Consider the following 20,755-nt stretch of genomic DNA (forward strand, 5'->3'; position numbering starts at 1 on the left):
GCCCGGGCCCTGACCAGCCACAGAGCAGCCGGGATGCCCGGGCCCTGACAGCCCACAGAGCAGCCAGGATGCCCGGGCCCTGACGGCCAGACAGAGCTGTCGGGATGCCCGGGCCCTGACGGCCCACAGAGCGGCTGGGATGCCCGGGCCTACCTGCAGCAGTCCAAACTGCCAGGCTGCAAGCAGGCCACGCAGAGCCAAGTGCAAGGCCACCTCTTGCACACCTGGCGCAGGGACAACCAGGAAATCAGATCACTGTCCCTGGGTCTCTTCCCTGCTCCACCAGGGACAGAAGAAAGCCTCCCCCAGTGTCAGAAGTGCCGACCCAGCCGCTGAGGGCGGCCTGCTCTTTGCTGATGGGCCACGTTGCCTCGGAACGCTGCCGAGCCCAAGGCAATGGGTGTTGTGGTTAAGACCCAAGTAAATCAGTGAGAATCAACACGTTACCTGGCACCCTCGGCCCAGCCACCGGCAGTCAGGAGCAAGCATCATTACCTGTCTGACGAGCGGCCCGTCGAGCCACTTCAGGACACACTGGAACGCCGTGGACTCCTTCAGCGGCTGGCGTGCTCTCTGCGGGTGGGGGGGCACGAGCACGTTGTGGGCAAAGACCTCGTGCCAGTCCCACATTCCGGCGTCGAGGATCCCCGGGTGCCTCCAGGATGCCTGCACCTGGGCACGCAAAGGAAAGACGGACGTAAGGGCCACGGCGCCAGAGCCACGCAGTTTCCTGTCACCTATTAGCCCCAAAGCAATCACCACACTCTGCAATCCCCAGTCGCCGCACTGCTGGCTGGCACCATCCGGCTCCCGTGGCCAATGTGCCCATCTCGCGGCAGAGAGCCCCCATGCCGTGCCTGGCCCTGGTGACACACGGGCAGGGCTGCTCTAACAGGCCGAGCACCGCAGGAGGACGCCGGGCCTTGGGCAGGGGGCAGCTGACCTCCAGGCCTCGTGCGGGGCAGTCCTGGGAGGGGGCCAGGGAGGGAGACTCAATCAAGACCATGGAAGGCGCGTCTCAGAGCCTGTGCTGCCGTTCGGGAGGGAAATCCGGCTCTCAGAGCACAGGGGTCAGCAGCCCGGAGCTGCCGGGGACCACCCTGGGAGAAGTCACCCCGAGACATTAAAAAAAAATAGCTAGTGGAGGACAGGCAGTGGTGCCAGAGCCCCTCGGCAGCCTGGTGCGTTACGGTGTCACCCAACCCCACCAGGCCATGGGCGGACCTGGAGCTCCTCTGGGCTTCCTTTCGGCTGATGCAGAACCACAGCCCGGACCCTGCACTCCACAGGCAAGCAAGGAGGACAGGCTTGGTCTCCTGAGAACAGTGCAGTCGCCAAACCCGGTCTCCAACAAGACCCCACAGAGCTTCCCTGAGGTCAAAACTAGGTTCCCACAATCGGCAGACTGGTCTCCTCCATGGTGCTGACACCCAGGCTGCCGGAGCTGCGGCACGACCACAGGCAGGCGGTCACCGCGCTCGTGCGTGGGACAGCGGCACCACAGCCACGCTGCGAAAACCGCCAGCATCCTCCACGCGCACGCTTCGGGCCGCCGTCAGCAAGGGCGGCCCCCTGTGGCTCTGAGGCTTTGGAGCAAAACCTCCGCCCTTCCCACTCATTGTTCCTAGGAAGAGTGACCGAGAGACCAGCCAGTGCCCGTCCGACTGGGCAGAGGCTTTCTCAAAACTGGACCAAGTGCACTTGTCACTTCAAGGCAAACGACCGTAGTAAGAGTGGAGGTCCCCGGCAAAGAGCAGGCCTGGGGACAGGTGCACCCTCCACAGCCTGACAGCTTCGTCCTTCGAGGCTTTGCTGATGCGACAGACAGTACACGCGCTGTGACCCTCTGAGACTGCGCCAGTGAATGCGTCAATATTTGGAAGCTCTGCGGAACTCAGAGAGCCGCGATTTTCCAAATGAACAACGCAGAACGGTACAACAGCCCGCAAGAGTGAAAGATCCACCCCAGTGCAAGGGGGGCCAGAGCGGGGGTTTACCGACCCAGCGGGACTCCACTCTGGAACAAATGTTTAAGATGGGGGTCCGGTGTTGGCGTCAGACTAAGCCCTACATGTGATGTCGGAGACGCATCCCGTGTCACGGTGCTGGTTCAAGTCCCGGCTGCTCCACTTCCAACCCAGCTGCCTGGCAGCACACGGCCCAGAGACGGGGGCTCCTACCACCCACGTGGGAGACCCAGGTGGAATTCCCGGCTCCTGGCTTCATCCTGGCCCAGCCCCGACTGCTGTGGGCATTTGGGGAGTGAACCAGCAGATAGAAGATGATCTCTCTCAGTCTGCCTTTCAAATAAATAAAAATATTTTTTTGAAAAAAAAAAAGCGTGAGGGGCTGTTTTAACAGGCCACACTCCCCGCGCTCACGGCGGCACCGGGGAACACAGGATGTGACTGGCAGGCCCGGGATTCTCCCCTGAACCCCAGGGCTGGGTCCAGCCCACACCTCCGTGCAGCCCTGGGGTCCAGAGCCAGCCTGTTGGCGTGTGATGGGCACACGGGGCTGGTTTATCTCTGCAGTCACCTATGTCTGCTCTCGACACGCCCACTAGGGAAGGGCTGCCCCCGGCCCGGCCCGGGGCCTGCAGCGACTGGTTCAGAGAGAAGCACCTGACCCACACTTGGCCACAGTCTTCCCCGGGACACCCCAAGCCAGGCTGTCTCCCTACGAGGCCCGTAGCCCGGGGAGGCCTGCGGTGCTGGGCAGCGGAGGTCACCCTGACGGGCACCACGGGAGCCGTGAAGGCCTCTGGGCTGCTTTCTCCTTTGATCCCAGTGCGTGGTGGGCTGCAGATGCCCCAGCGCTGTCCGATCCTGCTCACTGGAACGGGGATACACAGCCCAGCTGACGGGGGGAGGTGTGGACACCATTGCTGATAAGGACCTTGAGGTGGGCGGTTTTCCGGGGTGGTCCCGCAGCCTGATGGATGCCCAAGGGCCCTCACAGGGGCCAGGCAGGCGGGGCCGGCAGGCAGCCAGGAGACAGGGAAGCCGGGGGGATCTGAAGCTGCAGCCGCAGGCCGGGGGCTGCAGGCCACCTGGAGCCCAGAGGGGAGCAGCCCTGGCCACACCTCGACCCCGGACCTCCAACCCCCAGACCGGGAGAACACATCTGTGCTGCTTTAAGCTACCAGGTCTGTGGCATTTTGTTACGGCAGCTACAGGAAACTTACCCAGCTGCCCCTTCCTGTAGGCAGAGGAGGCCAGACCACCACCCAGCTGGAGGGCCACCTCCCCCAGGAGGGCTTCCAGGCTGCTCCCGGGGGGTTCACACCTGGGCTCGCGTGGCTGCTGAGCGTCCCCTGGTCACAGCACCTGTCACAGGTCTGGTTGGACCTGCACACCGGCCAGCGCCTTGAAGGCAGCCGTGCTCCTGTGTCCTTGGTATCCAGCTCGTCGGCAGAGCTCAAAATCACACTGAACCGCCGGTAACGCTGACCCCCCGTGCCGCTTCTTCCCAGTGGCTTGCACTGCAAACGTGAGAAGGGCGGACACACAGGACGCACGCCAGACGCACGCAAACGGGATCTCGGGGGGAGCCTCCCCAACAGGGACGCCCGCTGCAGACGCCCAGGCCCTCTGCCCCTGACCCCAGGTCCCCGGCGGCCTGTCCTGTGCCACACCTGGCCAGCAGAACACGCGGACGCCAGGCCACCCTCGCACATAGGACACCCAGAGGAAGCTCCTGGTTCCTGGCTTCAGCCTGGCCCAGATCCGGCATTTTGCGGCCATTTGGGAAGGAAACCAGAGAATGGAAGATCTTCCTCTCCCTTCTCCTTCTTTCTCTGTATCTCCGCCTTTCAAATAAATAAATCTTGAAAGAAAGAGAGAGAGAGAGAGAGAGAGAAGAAGAAGGAGGAAGGAAGGGAGGGAGGGAGGGAGGGAGGGAGAAAGATGTCCTGGAACAAGAGCAGAAGCACCTCTGGGGCCCAAAGGACAGAGAGCAAACCCAAAGCAGGTGCTCCCGGGGGAAACAGGCAGGAAGCACACCGGCCACCCAGCCACACGGCCACTTCATCACCCCAGCAACTCCGCACGCTCAGCACCACCACAGCCCCCAACGCACCGAGCCTCAGAGCGGTGAACCGGCCCAAAGCCAGCCCCCGTCGGGAGGGAGGTCAGAGCCAGGGAGGCCGAGGTCAGCTGGCTGAAGCCCCGCGGCCGGAGGGCCCCAGAGAAAGGGGCTCCAGCCTTAAGGTGAGGACCATGTGCACAGCGACCCCCTGGGCTTCGGGGACGGCCCTGCACAGCGACCCGGAAAGCCGCAGCGAGCGCAGGGGGCCCCCACGCCCCGCCTTCCCCCTGGGCGCAGGGGGACCCTTGCGAAGTCCTCCAGAGGCCGACTGGGCACAGCCGGGAAGCAGCGGGGCTGGCTGGTCGGCGCGTGGAGGTGAAGGCCACAGGGGCCCGAGCAGAGCCTCGCGGACAACCCTAGGGCCCGCAGGAGCCGGACAGTCGGACGCGAGCCCTCGGGCTCCGCCGGCAAAGGATGCACACGGAGAGGCCGGAGGCACACGGAGGCCAGGGAACCAAGGCCACGGGCCTCGGCAGAGCTCAGGCTGGGGGGCTGCAGAGGGGCGCAGGGGCAAAAGGCGAGCCGGGTACCCAGCGGCCTGGACCGCACCAAATGTCACGGAGGGGACTGGCGGCGGGCGACCACGGGGACAGAGCCCCGCGCCGCGCCCCGCCGCCGCGCCCCTCGGGCTCCCGGTACCCCGCACAGGGCCCGAACGAACCATCCCGTCCCCGCGTCCAGAGGCCCCGTCCTGCTCCGCGGCCACTCGCGAGGCCTTGTCCGACCTCCCCCGTGGCACCAGCCCACATGGTTCCTCCCACCGTGGACCGCGTTACCAAGGAGACGGGCCCGCCGCGACCGACGACTGACCAGGCCCGCGCTGTCGAGGAAGTCCCCTCACGACGGCCCGAGGCCTGGCAGCCAGCACGCGGCCGAGCCTCAGGTCTTGCGGGCCGAGGACCGGCTGAGGGGCGCGCGGCTTCGGGCCGCTCCCGGGAGGAGCCTCGGAAAGCGGGCGCCCAGCGCTCAGGCCGCGGACCCGCCCCGCGTTCCTCTCGTCGTCAAGGCCTCGGAGCCAATCAGAGCACAAGTCAAGGGGGGCGGCCCTCCGCGAGCGCCAGCCAATCGGCGAGGCAGCGGGCCCGTCCTGATTTGCATGGCCGACGATCCCTCAGCCAATATCAAGATGAGAGGCGTGAGCGCCAGCCAATAAGAAGCTGCCGGAGGCGTGGCCGCGGGCGTCCCACGAGGTGAAGATGCTGCGGGCGGAACCTGCCCGAGCGAGCGGGATTCGGGGGCGCTCGAGTCGCAGGGGCAGGGCGGGAAGGAAGATCCGGAGCGGGACTCAGGATCCGGAGCTGGAGCCCCCAGGTGAGTGGCGGGGGAGACCCCGGCGGGCCGCGCGTGGTCCGGACGTGCGGCGGGCACGGCCCTTCGCCCGCTCCCGGCGCCCGGCCCTGCGTCCCCGCCGCCGCCGCCGCCGCCGCCGGTCTCAGCCTCTCCAGCCTCCCCAGCGCCTTCTCGCTCGCCTCCCTTCCCCCAGGCCGTGCGCGCTTCTCTTCCCCATCTGTCCTCCCGCCTGACCTTCCAGCTGCCACCCCGACCCTGCACAACTTCCCGCGTCCCGGGCATCCCGCAGCCTCGCCTCCGCCTCGCCCGGCCGGAGCGCCCCGCGTCCCCCCCTCCGACGGCTCGGCCCGGGTCCTGCGGCGCCCCCGGCCCCCGCCATCTCTCCCGTGGGCGCTCCCCTCCTGCCGGTTCCTCTGGCCCCCTACACCCCGCACCCCGTTCCCCGAGCTCGCTCCCCCATCTAAAGCTTCTTCCCTCCCGGAGCCCTGGCCCAGGGCGCCCCCACCTCCCTACCTGCTGTCCTGCGGATGCGGAGACCCGGCTGCTGCAGGGCGCACCCCTGCCCCCCCACACACACACACACACCGCGCACCCGGGCGCCCAGGCAGCTCCTCTGGCTCCTGCAGGACGGGCTTTCCCGGAGCATCCTGGGTGCTCAGGTGGGAAGCCCCTGCCTCCTGCCCGTCACCATCTCCCTCCCCACCCCCCCTTCCCCGCTCTGCTTCATTTTGTGATTCAGCATTTTTGGGCTCCCTGGGGTGGTGGAGACCTGGCCGTGGGACGAAGGGCAGGTGGTCTTGACTCTGCAGTTCGCAGGGCTTGCCTGGGTGGGAGAGAGGCCAGGAGCAGGGGCCCGGGCCCTGGGGGGGAGGGGGCAGCCTCCGCCTCCCTTTCATCTGCCTGCCCTGTGTTGAACCGTATCCAAGGGGAGATGACATAAGTAATAGCTCTTGGAGAAATGGGCCGTTAGCATTTATGGAAATTAATTCGTGCACATCTGAGCGTAAGAACACCAAGTTCAGGCCACAGCTGTCCCGCTGTCTGTCATGTCAGGATTTCTTCTCTCTCTGCAACTTCTCCCCCTCAAACACGCCACCACCGCCACCCCACCCCCCATGCCAAGTGCAGGCGCCTGCTCTGTTGCCGTACTGCACTCGGGCCTGCTGCAGGCTTGGGGCCTGTGCGTGGGCACTGTGTCTGCCCACCCGATGCCTGCCTGGCGGACGTGTCCACGGGCGGCTCCTGGGCTCCTGGCCCTGTGCTCTCGCTGCACCCTGCTCCCCAGATGCTGTCCAGTGGGCCCGATGTGCAGCCTCTCCAGGGAGAGGTCTCCAAGCCACACGGCCTCAGTGGCGTGGACAGTGTTTGGGCCTCAGCACGTCCTGGCCTCCAGAGCAGCCTGCTGGGGGCTTCCTTTAGACAACTAAGGTCCACCCTCCGTTCGCCGTCGTTACGCCAGGCAACACATGCTTTGTGGGCACTGATCAGTGCCCAGGGGTCAAGCTGGCCAAGGGGGAGAGGGAGGTGTCGTGAAAACGCACGCAGCCCTTGCCATGTGCTTCTTGTGTTCAGAACCCCTGTGCGTCTGGACCCGGAGCCTGGAAGGCAGGAAGCACGCACAACGCCGATTGCCCCCGGGAGCTGGGGCGTGGTGGGGCGCAGGCCCAGAGAGCCCTGGGCTTGCTGGCTCGGGGGGCCTCAGCCTTGGCCCGGCTCTCTTGCCTTTTCCAGTCTTGTCAAACCCAAATGATTCAGGAGGAAGTGAGTGGCAGAGCTTTGGTCTGGCAGTTTCCGGTGGGGGCTTGGTGGGAGGGGCTTCTCTAGACTTTGCTGTGTGTTGGCACCGGCTGTGGCAACGGGCAGACGGTGGCTATGTGGAGGGAAAGCCCGCGCCCCTGCTGGAGACCTGGGGAGTGTGGCTCGGTCTCTGGGTGTGTTTGGTCCTTGGCTGGTATCTCTGGGACCCTGGTGTCACTAATGGTCCCTAAACAAGGTGAGCCATGAGCGGCTGTGGGCAGGGTCCAGGAAGGGCTGCCTCTGTCGGTGGGCAGGGCCAGAGACCCCACACGTCCCCATGCCCCCTCTCCCAGCAGCCAGAGACAGAGGTCCTAAAGCTACAAGGGCCTGGGCCACCCCAGGCTCCGCCCTGCCCTCTCTCAGAGGGTGGAGACTTCTCCAAGGTCACGGAGAGGCCATACCGGGCCCCCACTTCTTTGCATCCTTGGTGGTCAGAGCTGCAGGAAGCCGACACCCAAAGGACACGGCCAGCCGCCCTTTGGGAAGCCGCTGTGCCAGTGCCCTTGTGGACATCTGTGTCATCGGAGGGCTGCTGGGGACGGGCGGTGCCACTGACCACAGAGAATCTGGCCGGCCACAGCCCCGCAAGGCCTGGCAGACGTGCAGTGTGAGCGTGCGATTGTCCGTGACTGTCCACACCATGGCCAAGCGGTGGGAGGGGGACAAGCAGCGAAGGGACTGTCCCTCCACAGGAACTGCACTTCCTGCCTCGTTTCACCCTGGGGCCCTGCGAAGTGGGCTGGTCAGCGTGGATGGGGAAACTGAGGCCTGGGCAACGCCAGACTGACCCTCCGGCCTCCAGCAGTGAGGGAGCCTTGATGCTGTCCTGCCCTGCCAGGACCGTGTGGCCGGCGCTCCCTCTGCTGTTCAGCCCCCCCCCCCCCAGGGATGTGGAAGCTCTCCTTTGTCGCCCCGTACTGCCCCGTCCTCCATGACAGCCGCCCACGCCTAGCCCCAGCCCATCCTCCAAGCGAGTCTGTTAAGAGATGGGTGTGTATGCCTCTGGTCCCAGCCGGGGCTGAGGGGGCAAAGGGGACAGGGCCCAGGGGGACCTCTGTTGCGTCACCGCAGGGTGGGCTTGGCAGGTGCATGACTCTCCCTGCCCAGGGGACCTGCTGGGGGTCCTCATGTCCTTTGCCACATCCTGAGGGGCTCCCAGAGAGCCCATCTTCCCCTTCCTACACCCTGCAGGTGCCTGCCACTCACCTGGGTTTCTGACATCCCAGCTGGGTGGGATGGTGTATCAGGCACCCACTCCCAGCTCTGCCGAATGGTCACCTACGTGGGCTTGCGTGTGTCACTTGTCCCAGGGCCGTCCCCTGCCCTGTCTCGCCCACTTCCCTTGCACAGGCCTCCTTGGAAGGCCCCCATGCAGGCAGCCCCTCTCCTCCCTCATTGTAGCGCCCGGGCCCTGGCGGAGGTGACTATTCTAATGCCGTGATTCAGGAAGAAGGGAAAAATGGAGGGGGGGGGGCATCTGCCCCGCTCCCCACCTGTGCTCTGGACCAGTTTAAAGGGCTTTCCTCACCGTGACCTTGAGCTCTGGCTGCTGGACACCTGCTATCCAGCTGAGCAGCTAAAAGCCACGTGCCTTAGTCCATTTCCTGTCACTGTGACAATTCCCAGGACCAAGTAATTTACAAAGAAAAGAGGTTCTGGAGGCCCAAGTCCAAGAGCGTGGCCCTGGCGTCTGCCGGGCCCCTGGCTGGTGGCACAGGGTGCCGTGGCTGTGTCTCTTCTGTAAAGCCTCCTATGCCATCGTGACCACATCCACCCCTGCTCGCCTCCAAATCCCATCCACACAGGAAGTGGGGGGTGACGCTCCTGGCACGTGGACGCTGGGGACCACGTTCTCACCCCGGCACCGCGCCTGTGGTTCTCGGATCTGGGGACCACGTTCTCACCCCGGCACCGCGCCTGTGGTTCTCGGATCCCTGTGCCAGATTGAGAGACGTAGAGCAAAGCACGCAGCGCAGAGGTGCTTCCCCCAGGAGGTGAGCGGCTCCCGGCGCTGGGAGACAGCCAGGGACGTGTCCTCAGGGCTCCCCTGTCGCCAGCCCACGTGGCTTCGTTCTTTATCTGAAGTGGTGACACGGCCCCCGGAGAGTAGAGGCCTGGGCGCAGTCTCGGGCCCACAGCAGGAGCTGAGTGTCAGCTCCTGTCCTCCCACCCAGGGACTGAGCCCCGACATTGCCTGGCCTGGCTCCCGGGCCCCAGGGGCACCAGAGCAGACTGATTGGGTGTTCGTGTCATGGGCCCACTTGGGGCTCTTAGAGGGGCCACCTCTCTGTGGAAGAGGAGCCCAAGGACTGCTTCAGGAGGGGGTGGGGCAGGACAGAAGAGGGAGGAGGGGAGCAAGGGAAGAGCCTGTCTCCCTGGTCTGCGAGGGCAGCCTCCCTGTGAACCCCCTGGTCTCCCTAACCAGCGAGGCTGCCAGCATCCATCTGCACACCTGCCCGACTATCTGTCCGTCCAATGCCCGCAGCCTGGGCGTGCGGGGCCTCAGAGCTGTGCTCCCGCCTTCCCCAGGGAGCTCATCTCCCACCCCTTGGCAGCTCCGTGATCTCCGTGCCCTCGGGTCCGCAGCTGTCAAACACCCTGAACACTCAGGGTGGCCGGGGCTCGCCGGAAGCGGCAATCTCCCTGCCCCTTCGGATGCCGGGCAGGGGCCTGTGGGCCATAGAAGGCCTGCAGACAAGACTCGAAACTCAAATCCATAGCAGGCTAATTTGGCGACCAGTGATGTCATAAAGATCCAAGTGGCTCTTGGCAGATGAAAGCTTCCGCACCCCCGGTGTAGGGGTCAGAGATAAGGAGAAGGCCTGCACAATGATGTCGGGTGTTTCCACTCAGAAAATGAACTTCAGGTCAAAACACTGTTGAAAATCTGTGACCGTGCTAGAAGGGAAAGGCCTTGAGCAAGCCCTGCCCACCTCCATCCCCTAGGGACCAAGAGCCAGGAGAGGAGTGAGGCGGCCATGCACCGAGGCTGAGGACGGGGGCTGGGAGACCCTGCACCCAGACTTAGAGACGGGCCGGGTTGTGACAGGCAGAGCTGGGGAGGGGCTGTCTGGTGCGAGCCCTGCACAGGAAGGGGAGAGGACCGGGCAGGCTGGACGGTGGTCAGAGGCCAGCGTGCTCACAGGTGGGCGTCAGAACCTCGTGGAGCTGGACAGCGAGGGAAGGGGAGGAGGGGAGGGCCCAGGAGTCTTCTCGCCGCGTCCGCCTGTCTGTGCTGCCAACGGAAGGAAGCAGGGCTCCCAGACAGAAGCACCGAGCGAGGTGTGGGGGCCTCGTTGGGTCCCAGGTCCATGGCTCAGCCAGCGGTGCCCACGGGCATTGAGAAGCCAGGGCCAGAGTTCAGATGGGTGGCGGGGCCTTGAGGTGACTGCCAGCACCCACAGGTCACAGCTCTGACAGTGGACAACATCACACTGGGGGTTAGGACCAAGAGTAGAGACAGCAGAAGACAGAGCCCCTGGAGCGACTGCGGGCGCAGGACTGAAGTCAAAGCTCAAGACAGACATCGGAAAGCCCTGGGTTATTCCACAGCCTGGGGGGAGAGGGAGACAGGGTAGGGGGCATGTGGCTGCCCCCAAGGGACCCTCTACATCGAGAGAGCGTGGGCCCCAAGGAGGAAACCTCCCCGGAGCAGGAGCCCGTGCTGTCCATCCGCCCCACCGCGTCCCGGGCCCTCTCTGATCGCCCTATTGCCGGCTGACGGGTGGGAAACGGAACGTGGGACTGGCTTCCCTGAGGTCTCCCAGTCGGTGCACAAGGAGCCGAGACCCAAGACCAGGCTGTTCGGAGCCAGAGTCTCCTCCCTCAGTCTTTGAGCTCCGCTGCTCAAATGGCCCTGGAGGAGTCTGGCGGTGACAGCAAGAGAGGGCGAGGGAAGAGCCGCAGGCAGGAGGAGCCGGCAGGGCACGGAGGAGGGAGGTCCCGTCCCCACTCACCGGCGCCCGGCTGCTGCCCCTTCACTGGCCGTGTCCGTGGCGCGTCCTGTTCCCCGCCTCAGTGGGGCGTTTCTGGGGGTACCCGTGAACTGTGGCTGCAGGAGGTGCCTGTGGAGGGGGTGACAGTGAGGAGGCTGGGGGGGGCCCTGGACAGGCCAAGGGGTCCTGAGCCACTCCTGCTGCCCCTTGGCAGCTCTGTCCTTCACGGCCCCTGTTGACCGTGACCCGGGGCTCCAGCTTTGGGGGTGCAGGTGGACCCTCCAGCCTCTCCTCCCCACAGAGCGGCACCCAGGAATCACTCTGCGGCCGCCGAAGTCTGTGAGAAGGGCCTCGCCGTGTTCCCTCACTCCAGAACAGAAGTGGCCCCCTGCTGCCCAGCGCCCTGCTCGGCTTCTGAGCGCCTCGACTCCCACGCCGTGCTCTCCCCGTGATGCGTGCCCGTGCCGCTGTTAGCTTCCCAGTCCTCCAGGACGTGGGCGCCTTCAGGCACTGCCCAAGTGCTTGTCAACCATCCCAGAAGCCAGGCCCTGCCATCCTGGCCCTGACTGAACCCCGTCAGCCTCCTGGCTGTCTGTGCGGTGTCCATCACTTAGTTGTGCCCTGGCTGTCACCCGGCTGTGCTGTGTCCGTCATGTGTCTGTGCTGTGTCCGTCATGTGTCTGTGCTGTGTCCGTCATGTATCTGTGTGGTGTCTGTCACTTAGTTGTGTCCTGGCTGTGACCTGGCTGTGCTGTGTCCATCGTGTCTGTGCTGTGTCCATCACTTAGTTGTGCCCTGGCTGTCACCTGGCTGTGCTGTGTCCATCATGTGTTTGTGCTGTGTCCGTCACTTAGTTGTGCCCTGGCTGTCACCCGGCTGTGCTGTGTCCGTCACTTAGTTGTGCCCTGGCTGTCACCCGGCTGTGCTGTGTCCGTCACTTAGTTGTGCCCTGGCTGTCACCCGGCTGTGCTGTGTCCGTCACTTAGTTGTGCCCTGGCTGTCACCCGGCTGTGCTGTGTCCGTCACTTAGTTGTGCCCTGGCTGTCACCTGGCTGTGCTGTGTCCGTCATCTGTCTGTGCTGTGTCTGTCACTTAGTTGTGCCCTGGCTGTGCTGTGTCCGTCATGTGTCTGTGCTGTGTCCGTCATGTGTCTGTGCTGTGTCCATCACTTAGTTGTGCCCTGGCTGTCACCTGGCTGTGCTGTATCCGTCATGTGTCCGTCATGTGTCTGTGCTTAGTTGTGCCCTGGCTGTCACCCGGCTGTGCTGTGTCCGTCATGTGTCTGTGCTGTGTCCGTCATGTATCTGTGCGGTGTCTGTCACTTAGTTGTGTCCTGGCTGTGACCTGGCTGTGCTGTGTCCGTCATGTGTCTGTGCTGTGTCCATCACTTAGTTGTGCCCTGGCTGTCACCCGGCTGTGCTGTGTCCGTCATGTGTCTGTGCGGTGTCTGTCACTTAGTTGTGTCCTGGCTGTCACCTGGCTGTGCTGTGTCCGTCACTTAGTTGTGCCCTGGCTGTCACCTGGCTGTGCTGTGTCCATCATGTGTTTGTGCTGTGTCCATCACTTAGTTGTGCCCTGGCTGTCACGGCTGTCACCTGGCTGTGCTATGTCTGTCACCTGTCTGTGCTGTGTCCGTCATGTGTCCATCACTTAGTTGTGTCCTGGCTGTCACCTGGCTGTGGCCTGGCTGAGCTGTGTCTGTCCCTGGCTGGGCCACAGCTGTGCCATCTGCAGGACCACATCCTGCATCTCCCCACCTCCCCGCCCCCACTCCCGCCTCCGCTCAGTCAGCCCCGCACCCCCAGGGGGTATTGCCTTTCCCTGGTTACGAATAGATGGCGCCCGGGCCAGGCGGTGCTCAGGTGTCAGGGACAGGAGGCCTGCAGCCGTCTCGTCCCTCTGCCCCTACAGATGGTGCGGGGGGCACCAGCCCCAGGGGGACACAGGTGTGCTCTGCTCCCCCGGGCACAGCGGAGGCCTCAGCTTTGCTGCTGCCCTTTAAGAGGGGACAGCAGCTGCCCCGGCCAGGGCACTTCCAAGGCCCCGGGGTGCTGCCTGCTGCCCGCCCCCGGGCGTGGGCCCCATCCTGCCGGTGCCTGGGGCACTGATCCAGGGGCCCCAAGGGAGGCTTTCCAGAAGCAAACGAGGACCGGCAGGCCTGCACTTGGGCTGCGGGGCCACAGCAGCAGGGGCGGCCCTTCCCTCTCTGCCCTGCGGGAGGCCATGCAGGGGCGCACACTGCTTCCCCAAGGGCCAGGGCAGGGTGAGGTTGCTGCTGGGGGGCCCATGTAGGGGAGGGGACTGTGGTCCAGGGCGCCATGTTTCACCCTGGCCACCACCGAGGTACCTGCAGGCCCAGTGGCCAGGACACGGTGGTGTCTGCGCATGGACAGAAAAGGGGGGGGGGTGGAACCAGGCCTGACACAGTGGATGGGAGGCATCCTTCCAGGCAGCAAGGGTGGGGTTCGAGCGGCAGGGACAGTGGGGGTGTTGGGGTCACCGTGGGCAGAGGAATATGGACCAAGACCTCCCGCTACCACAGGCCCCCATCCTCCCTCCCCTGAGTCCACAGCACCCTCACCCAGCCCAGAAGGTTCTGGCAAAACCCCGTGGTGTGCCGCTGGGAGGGATGGTGAGTGTGCCAGTTCCCCACCCCTTGGCAGCCTGGTAACCGCAGCATCCACAGGGTACTACAGGAGGGACCGGGCCACCTGCTGGGCTGCATGGGTGCCAGGGTCTGGCTGGGCCCCAGGGTACACAGGTGGGCCCTGGGGGCAGGCTGGCAGCAGCAGGAGAGGGGGTGCCCCGAGCTGGGGCCCCTCCCCCAGAGGGTTGGCCGGGCGCCTGAGCCAGCAGCCTCGGGGAAGTCCCTTCAGGCTCCTCAACTCTGTGATGTTGTGCCTTAGGGAAGGGAAACTGAGGCAGAGTGGGCAGGCCACCGTGCAGCTGGAGCCGGGGTCACGGTGCAGCTCTGTGACCAAGCCTCCCGGCCCGAGTGCGCTTGTCCTCTCATGACTGCTGCTGTGAGCCTGTAAGGACGGGCGCACCTGTCCCCACGGCCTCTGCTGGGACAGGCACTGCGGGGGCATCTGTCAGGAGAGCTTTGTTCCCCACAGCTGCCCCCTGCAGACCAGCCCAGGGGCAAGGGGGCCATCGGCTGACCTGGGGTGATCAGATAAGGGAACCCCCAGTCCTCCCCACACCCCAAACACAGGCTCCCCGCTTTCCAAGCCACACAGCCTGGCTCAGTCCTCCAGGGAGACTCTGTGTGTTGATGAGTTGTGTTGGTGCACGGGGGAGTGCCTGCCTGACACAGGCTGGTTTCGTAGACTTGAAAGTGCCCAGGTCCGAGACCAGAGCGCTCGCCTCCCAGGACTGCCTGTCCGGGTACCGGCCTGCAGGCTCAGAGCTGCAGAGGGGGTGAGTGCCACAGTCCTCCTCACCCCCTCGCTGCCCTCTGGCCTCCCCCCGTCCACTCCTCTGCCCCTAGACACTGACCTGAACATCACCCACCCCCTTGTGAAGCCTGGGGACCAAGCAAAGGCCGTCCCCCCAAGAGGCTCCCTGACTCCGCTGGCCACGACCCTGGAACCTTGTGCCCAGCCACAAGCCGCAGAAGGTGGACACACCCCTGCAGCAGCAGCTGAGCCAGAGGCAGGTGTGCGGCGCCTGGGCACGGAGGCAGCCGTGGCCCTGCGGCTGGTGTCCTGGCAGCCAGCCACAGGCTCCCAGCCGCCCGGCATCTGGACAATCAGGCTGCGTCCCTCGGCCTTCAGCCTTCCTGGCCGGCAGCCTCGGCCACAGGCACTGCCTGTGCCACAATGAGGCCGCTGCGTGGGTCTTCACAGCCCGGGCACTTCATTACGCAGAGCTAATTCCTTCCAGCCGCGGAAACCGTGTGGGGCGTGCGGGTCCAGGGCTCCCGGCAGCGAGCAGAGAAGGCCAAGGTGCCTGGAGATGCCGTGCTTTGCAGAGCTGCCTGTGCCTGGCACCTGCCTCCTGCCCTGTCTGTGTTCACTCGTAACCCACAGCTCCCCCGGGAGGCGTCCTGCGTGTCTCCATGCCTCGTGAGAGCAGCTACTGTCCCTCACAAAGCGCCCAGTGGCCAGGGCCAGATGGGACTGTCCTAAACCCTAGACCACCCCATCAACAGGGCAGTGCCCCTGGGCCAGGGTCACCAGGGTGTCCCCAGGGAGAAGCCACAGCCCAGCCCCCTACCCCGTCCCGGCTCCACGGGATTCCCCAGATCATTGTCTCCCTCTCCCCTCCCCGGAGGAGTCCTGAGGCAGGGGCACGATCCACCACACACGGCAGCACAAGGGCCTTCCCAAACCCAGGACGGTGACTGTGCGGCGCGTCCCCTCCACCCGTTCTCTCCTAGTTCACGGAGACGCGATGTCCTTGGAGCTCCGTTGCGCCTTGGCCTCCAAATCAGGATGTACGGACCGTTCATGCGGTGCCCCTGGGTTTCCTCCTCCAAGTGGGATTTCTGGGCCCCAGCATGCGGGCCTCTGCTGCCTAGAGGATCAGCCCCGAGGCCCCAGAAGCCCAACCCTCGGCGGGGAGCAGCCCTGCGGCAGCCTCGCCTGCCGCGAGTGTTTTTGCCGAGCCGCGATTGCCAAGGCAGAGTGCCTGGTGGCCGTCTGCTGTGCCTCGCGTGCCCCGACTCAGCGCAGCCGTGCCGGACCCGGTGGCGTAGAGGCGGCTTTCCGGCTGCTGTTGTGGTGCCGCGTGGGCACCACATGAATCCTCCGGCCCTGCCACGAGGTGCGGGGACCGATCCTCCAAGCGCCGCTTTGTTTGTTCTTTCAGCCGGGATGGCAGAGGCAAGAATGGCAGCATTTCCTCCCACGGCCCCCAGCCAGGTGGGGAGCAGAGCCAGGGCTGCAGGCCACAGGGGGCTGCACCCCCAGAGGTGGGGACGCCCCCCCCCCAGAGAAGACTCTTTCCCTGCTAAGGCTGGGGGGTTTTAGAGACCAGAGGTTGCACCTGTCCCTCTAACTGTGGCTTAGCTTCCTGTTACGCACCGTCAACCGGGGTCCGCAATGTTACATGGGAACCAGCAGGCTGGATCACGCCGATTACAGGGTCCTCTTACGATCCCTCACTTGTAGCTCTTGCTGCGCATCTCCCCTGGGCCTACTTCATAGACTAACTTGACCGTCGTTCCGGGCTCTCTCCAGCGCCTGGTGGCGGCCACAGCCCCCGGGTCCCTGGGCTTCCAGAGGCACCACTCGCTGGGTCGCTGGGCACCCTGGCACCTTCTCAGAGTCTGTCCTGTCTCCTTGGGAGTAGTAGCGGAGGTGGCTGGGACGGAGGTTCTGGTCTTTGTACAGGGGAGAATTTAGACAGGAGACAAGGCAGCGAGGGTTCACGGGGCGGGGCATCGGGCAGAACAGCTGGGCGCCTCTGCAGGCGGAATCCGAGAGGGGCCCCGTCGTTCAGCAAGACTGCTGGTTTAGTGAGAGGAGACCCCTGACTGGCCGGGCGGGCGTCTCTGGAAAGAGCTACGCGCTCATCTATACAGACTGCGGCTCACGTGGGGGTGGGGTCCAGGTAGTCCTGCGTGTCTCATGCCCCCCACCCTCTGCTAAACAAAGGTGTTCGGGGTAGGGGGGATAAATTCCTCCCACGGCCTCATTCCCCAGTGCTCTCCGACTGGGGCCCACTCTGGAGCAGGCAGAGAGGATCCTCCTAGGGTGCCTTCCCCGGGGGTTAGGGCTGGGACCACCCGTGGAGCTCCCGGGACTCGGCCTGTGAAGTACCAGGCGGCTTCCTTCTGCAAGGTGCTCGCAGACAGGTTCCCTTCTGTCTTCCTGCCCGCCCTCCTCCAGGGTGATCTCGTCACTGGAGTCTCACGCAATTACATCCACAAAGGCCCACCCCCAGCACTCCTTCCAGAAGCTTCTGTGGCTTGCTTTCTAGTCTGGAGATCATGTTCCCCTGAGCAGGGAGAGCCCACCAAGTGCAGCTGGCAAGGCCGTGGGTGCAGACGGCGGGGCAGCCGGGGTGTGAGTGGGCGGTCGCAGTGGATCTCGTCTGGTCGGAAACGGACTGTTGGGCCCGGAAGGGCCGAGTGCTCACCGCTTGGTGGGGAGTGGGTGCTGTGTGGGTCTCCTCTGCCCGCACCTGCGGGTGTTTGTGGCAGGCAGGGCCACTCTCTTGGGTCAGAGCAGTGGTGGTGGGAAGGCCAGGCTGCCTCCCTGCCCATCACCAGGAGGACTGGGGAGAGGACAGGGGAGGCCTGGCCCCTGGGGGCCGTGGGGGCTCTCGGGGTAGGTGATCTCAGGGTGCCAGCTCACCCTGGCCGGCGAGGGGAGGGATTTGTGCTCTGGACGTAAGGGTGGCCCCGGGGAGGCAGGCCCGCCTGAGTGCTGCCCAGCCAGCATCTTCTCCCCCGTCCAGTGGAGTCAGGGTCTCCCCGCGACTCTGAGCTCTGGGGATCGGCAGAAAACAGTCACCTTATGCTAGGCCCGGGACTGTGCCAAGCATCGCCCGGGTGCCCAGCTGGACGCCGTGGCCAACGTGTCCCTGGCAGTGCAGCTCCCATCCTCACAGATGGACCAGCCCAGCCCCTCCGACGTTGGCATGGAAACTCGCGTGGGCCAGGCTGGATGAGAGCGCCCAGCACTCCCCGAGCACCCTGCCTGCCCACTCACTGCATGGGGGCTCAAAGCCCAGATGGTCTAGGGTCTGGATTGATCTAGAGTCCCAGAGAGGGAGGACCCCCAACCATATCTGGGGGCAGGGCCAAGTGGAGGACACAGTGTGGCTGTGTAAACCCATCCTCTTGCTGACGCCCTCCTGGATCACCAGGAGGCTGGTCTCTTCCTCCTCCTCCCACCTGGGATGTAAGCAGTTCAAGCCTGCACCCCTGCCCAGGGAAGCCAAGGCAGCAGCCTGGAGCGGCTCCAGCGCTGCCTCTGTCCATCTGTCCGTCCGTCCGTCCATCTGAGGCTCTGTCCATCCGAGGCTCAGTCTGTCCATCCATCCGTCCATCCGAGGCTCTGTCCATCCATCCGAGGCTCAGTCTGTCCATCCATCCGTCCATCCGAGGCTCTGTCCATCCATCCGAGGCTCAGTCTGTCCATCCATCCGAGGCTGTCTGTCCATCCATCCGAGGCTCTGTCTGTCCATCCATCTGTCCTCGGCACCGCTCCGTCTGTCATCCCCCACGGGCGGGGCCTCCTCTGCACCCCATCCTGCTGAGTCAGCTTTGCATCAGGGTGCCAGGCTTGTTTCCTCCCAGCCCCCTCGCTGTGTTTTTCCTAAATTGGCTTCACTTAAAATGCCGGCCCGGCCAGGAGAGGGGACTCAGCATTTTCTTTATCCCCTTCCATTGTGGATGTTCCAGAAGGGAGCAGATAGACCGGGCCCTGCAGACGCTGTGTGCACGTCGCTGTTACTTTGACCATTGCAGGGGAGTGAGGGAAACAAGTGGACCTGCCCCCAGGCCTTCACACACACATGCACACACGCACACATGCATACACGCATACCCACACACATACGCACACACATACACACATGCATACCCACACGCATACATACACATGCACACATGCATACACACGGTTACACACATACACACGCACACACATACACACATGCGCACACACACATAGACACACGCACGCATACACACATACACACACGCATACACACATGCACGCACACATACCCACACACAGACATAGACACACGCACACATACACACACGCACACATACACGCACACATACACACATGCATACACACATGCACACACGCATACACACATGCACACATATATGCACACATGCATACATGCACAAACATGGGCACGCACACATACACCCTCGGCTCTGGGTCCTCCTACTGGTGCAGGTGCAGGGACTCCGTCTGTCTAACACTGCCGCCAGGTAACTGCTGCAGCCGCCGCCGCTCTGGGAGAGCCAGAGATGCCACGTTGGTGGCCGTAGCGACAGGGCCGCTTCAGTTCAGCATGGCCCGTGGGCACTGCCTGGAACTCAGTGGGTTCCCATGGCCACGCCTTAGGGAGCTGGCAAGCATGGGGAGGCCAGAGACTCTGCCTCTCCGGGGATCCCACACTGGTGCCTCGGTGAGCGGGCAGGCGGGAATCCCGGACATGGGCCATTCGGACCCCCAGGCCGTTTCCTATTTGTCATGAAGAATGGGGCTAGGTTTTATTTTTTTTTTTTTTAAGATTTATTTATTTTATTTGAAAGGCAGAGTTACAGAGAGGCAGGGGGCAGGGCTTCTATCCACTGGTTCATTCCGCAGATGGCCACAATGGCCAGAACTGAGCCAGTCCAAAGCCAGGAGCCAGGGGCGTTCTCCAGGTCTCCCACACACGTGCAGGGGCTCAGGGACCTGAGCCATCTTCTACTGCTCTCCCAGGCCATAGCAGAGAGCTGGATCGGAAGTGAAGCAGCCGGGACTCGAACCAGCTCCCATATGGGATGCCAGCACTGCAGGCAGAGGTTTTAGCCAATGCACCACAGCGCCAGCTCCTGGCCTAAGTTTTCAGAAGGCGGTCAGTCGGGTCTGGTCCCCAGGAGCAGCCAGTGCACAGGGTGGGCCCCCCTTGTCCCTCTTTCTGTTCTCTCTGAGGACCCTCAGACGGACAGGCCCAGTTGCCCAGACTCCAGGACAGGCTGAGAAGCGCTCTTGGCGCCAGCAGACCTGCGAAGGGATGGGGGGAGGGGCGTGGGCTCTGTCCCCCGGCATTCCTGCTGCCTCCACCCAGAGCCTTGGAGGAGCTTCCCTGGAGGCTTGTTTCTGTGGGAGAGGGAGACTCAGGCCCTGGGAGTGTGCTGTGGAGATGTCTTGGGCCTTGACACTGGCCTGGGACCTGGAAGGAGGCACCGGGCAGCCCTGCCCTGGTCCCCTGGGGGTAACCACCGTGGTCGCAGTTAAGGCAGGAAATTGGGTTCACACGGGCCCCGGAGGGAAGAAGACAGACGTGCCGCCAGGTGCATCTCACTCCTGGGGGTGCAGAAGTGGCCCCCACAGCCCCGACCATATGCTCTGAGTCTTTGAAATGGGCCCTGGCGGCATATTCATGTCTGGCCACGGGTCTGGGGTCACTCAGATGGCATTGGGTGGCTCTCAAAGCCCTCCCAGCCACCCCATCCTCGGGGTTGGGGGGCCTGGGCCTTGATCTTCACCTGTGCTTTGGAGCATTTTCTGAGCATCGGGAGGTGGCCTGGGATGCCCTGAGGGTCAGAGCCTTCCACACGCAGGGGCCTGAGTGTGCCAGTGCCTGGCCTGGGGGCGAGTGTCCAGCCTGGGCAGGGGAGGCCTCTCCCAGCACATCTGCAGGTACATGAGTGGGCATCAGGTTGGCAGGTGGCTTGACTGACAGGTGGAGTGGGTAGCCACGCCCACACTCACCCTCAGGTGCACGTCCCCTGCCTGTACCCACACCCCAAGGCCTCTTGCCAGGGCCAGCCCAGAAGACGCCGTCCTGCCAGGCTCTGGCCTCTCCCTCCGTCCTCCTGATCAGCTTCCTGGCCGGGGGAAGAATGCTGACACACTTTGGCGAACGGGGATACAAATATAGTTTTTAAAGGGAAAAGTAACCACAGGATGGCCTGGAATTTGCTTTCCGCCCAGGGCTTGCACCATGGGGTTGACCTACTG

The 20,755-nt window shown here is 64.2% G+C and overlaps 2 protein-coding genes across 9 annotated transcripts in view; one reads left to right on the forward strand and one right to left on the reverse strand.

Moving 5' to 3' along the window:
- NPHP4 (nephrocystin 4) overlaps nt 1–4,979 on the reverse strand; it is a 120,726-nt gene extending 115,747 nt beyond the window's left edge. Inside the window, exons 1-2 of one of the 4 annotated variants that reach the window (XM_062190336.1) lie at nt 4,900–4,979; nt 496–672 (exon numbers count right to left, since the gene is read on the reverse strand). In XM_062190336.1, coding sequence (XP_062046320.1) covers nt 496–630 — 135 coding nt within the window. In that variant the 5' untranslated portion in view covers nt 631–672; nt 4,900–4,979. Of the gene's footprint in view, nt 1–495; nt 673–4,750; nt 4,801–4,865 lie in introns of those variants that run through there. The other 3 variants (XM_062190335.1, XM_062190334.1, XM_062190337.1) reach the window with 3 other exon arrangements.
- A 325-nt stretch (nt 4,980–5,304) lies between these two features.
- Nucleotides 5,305–20,755, forward strand: part of KCNAB2 (potassium voltage-gated channel subfamily A regulatory beta subunit 2) — an 85,815-nt gene continuing 70,364 nt past the window's right edge. For all 5 annotated transcript variants that reach the window (XR_009865888.1, XM_062190339.1, XM_062190341.1 and 2 more), the window contains exon 1: nt 5,305–5,400. The gene's annotated coding sequence lies outside the window, so the exon portion shown is untranslated. The remainder of the gene's footprint in view (nt 5,401–20,755) is intronic.

Source organism: Lepus europaeus, chromosome 5, assembly GCF_033115175.1.
Source record: "Lepus europaeus isolate LE1 chromosome 5, mLepTim1.pri, whole genome shotgun sequence".
NCBI lineage: Eukaryota > Metazoa > Chordata > Mammalia > Lagomorpha > Leporidae > Lepus > Lepus europaeus.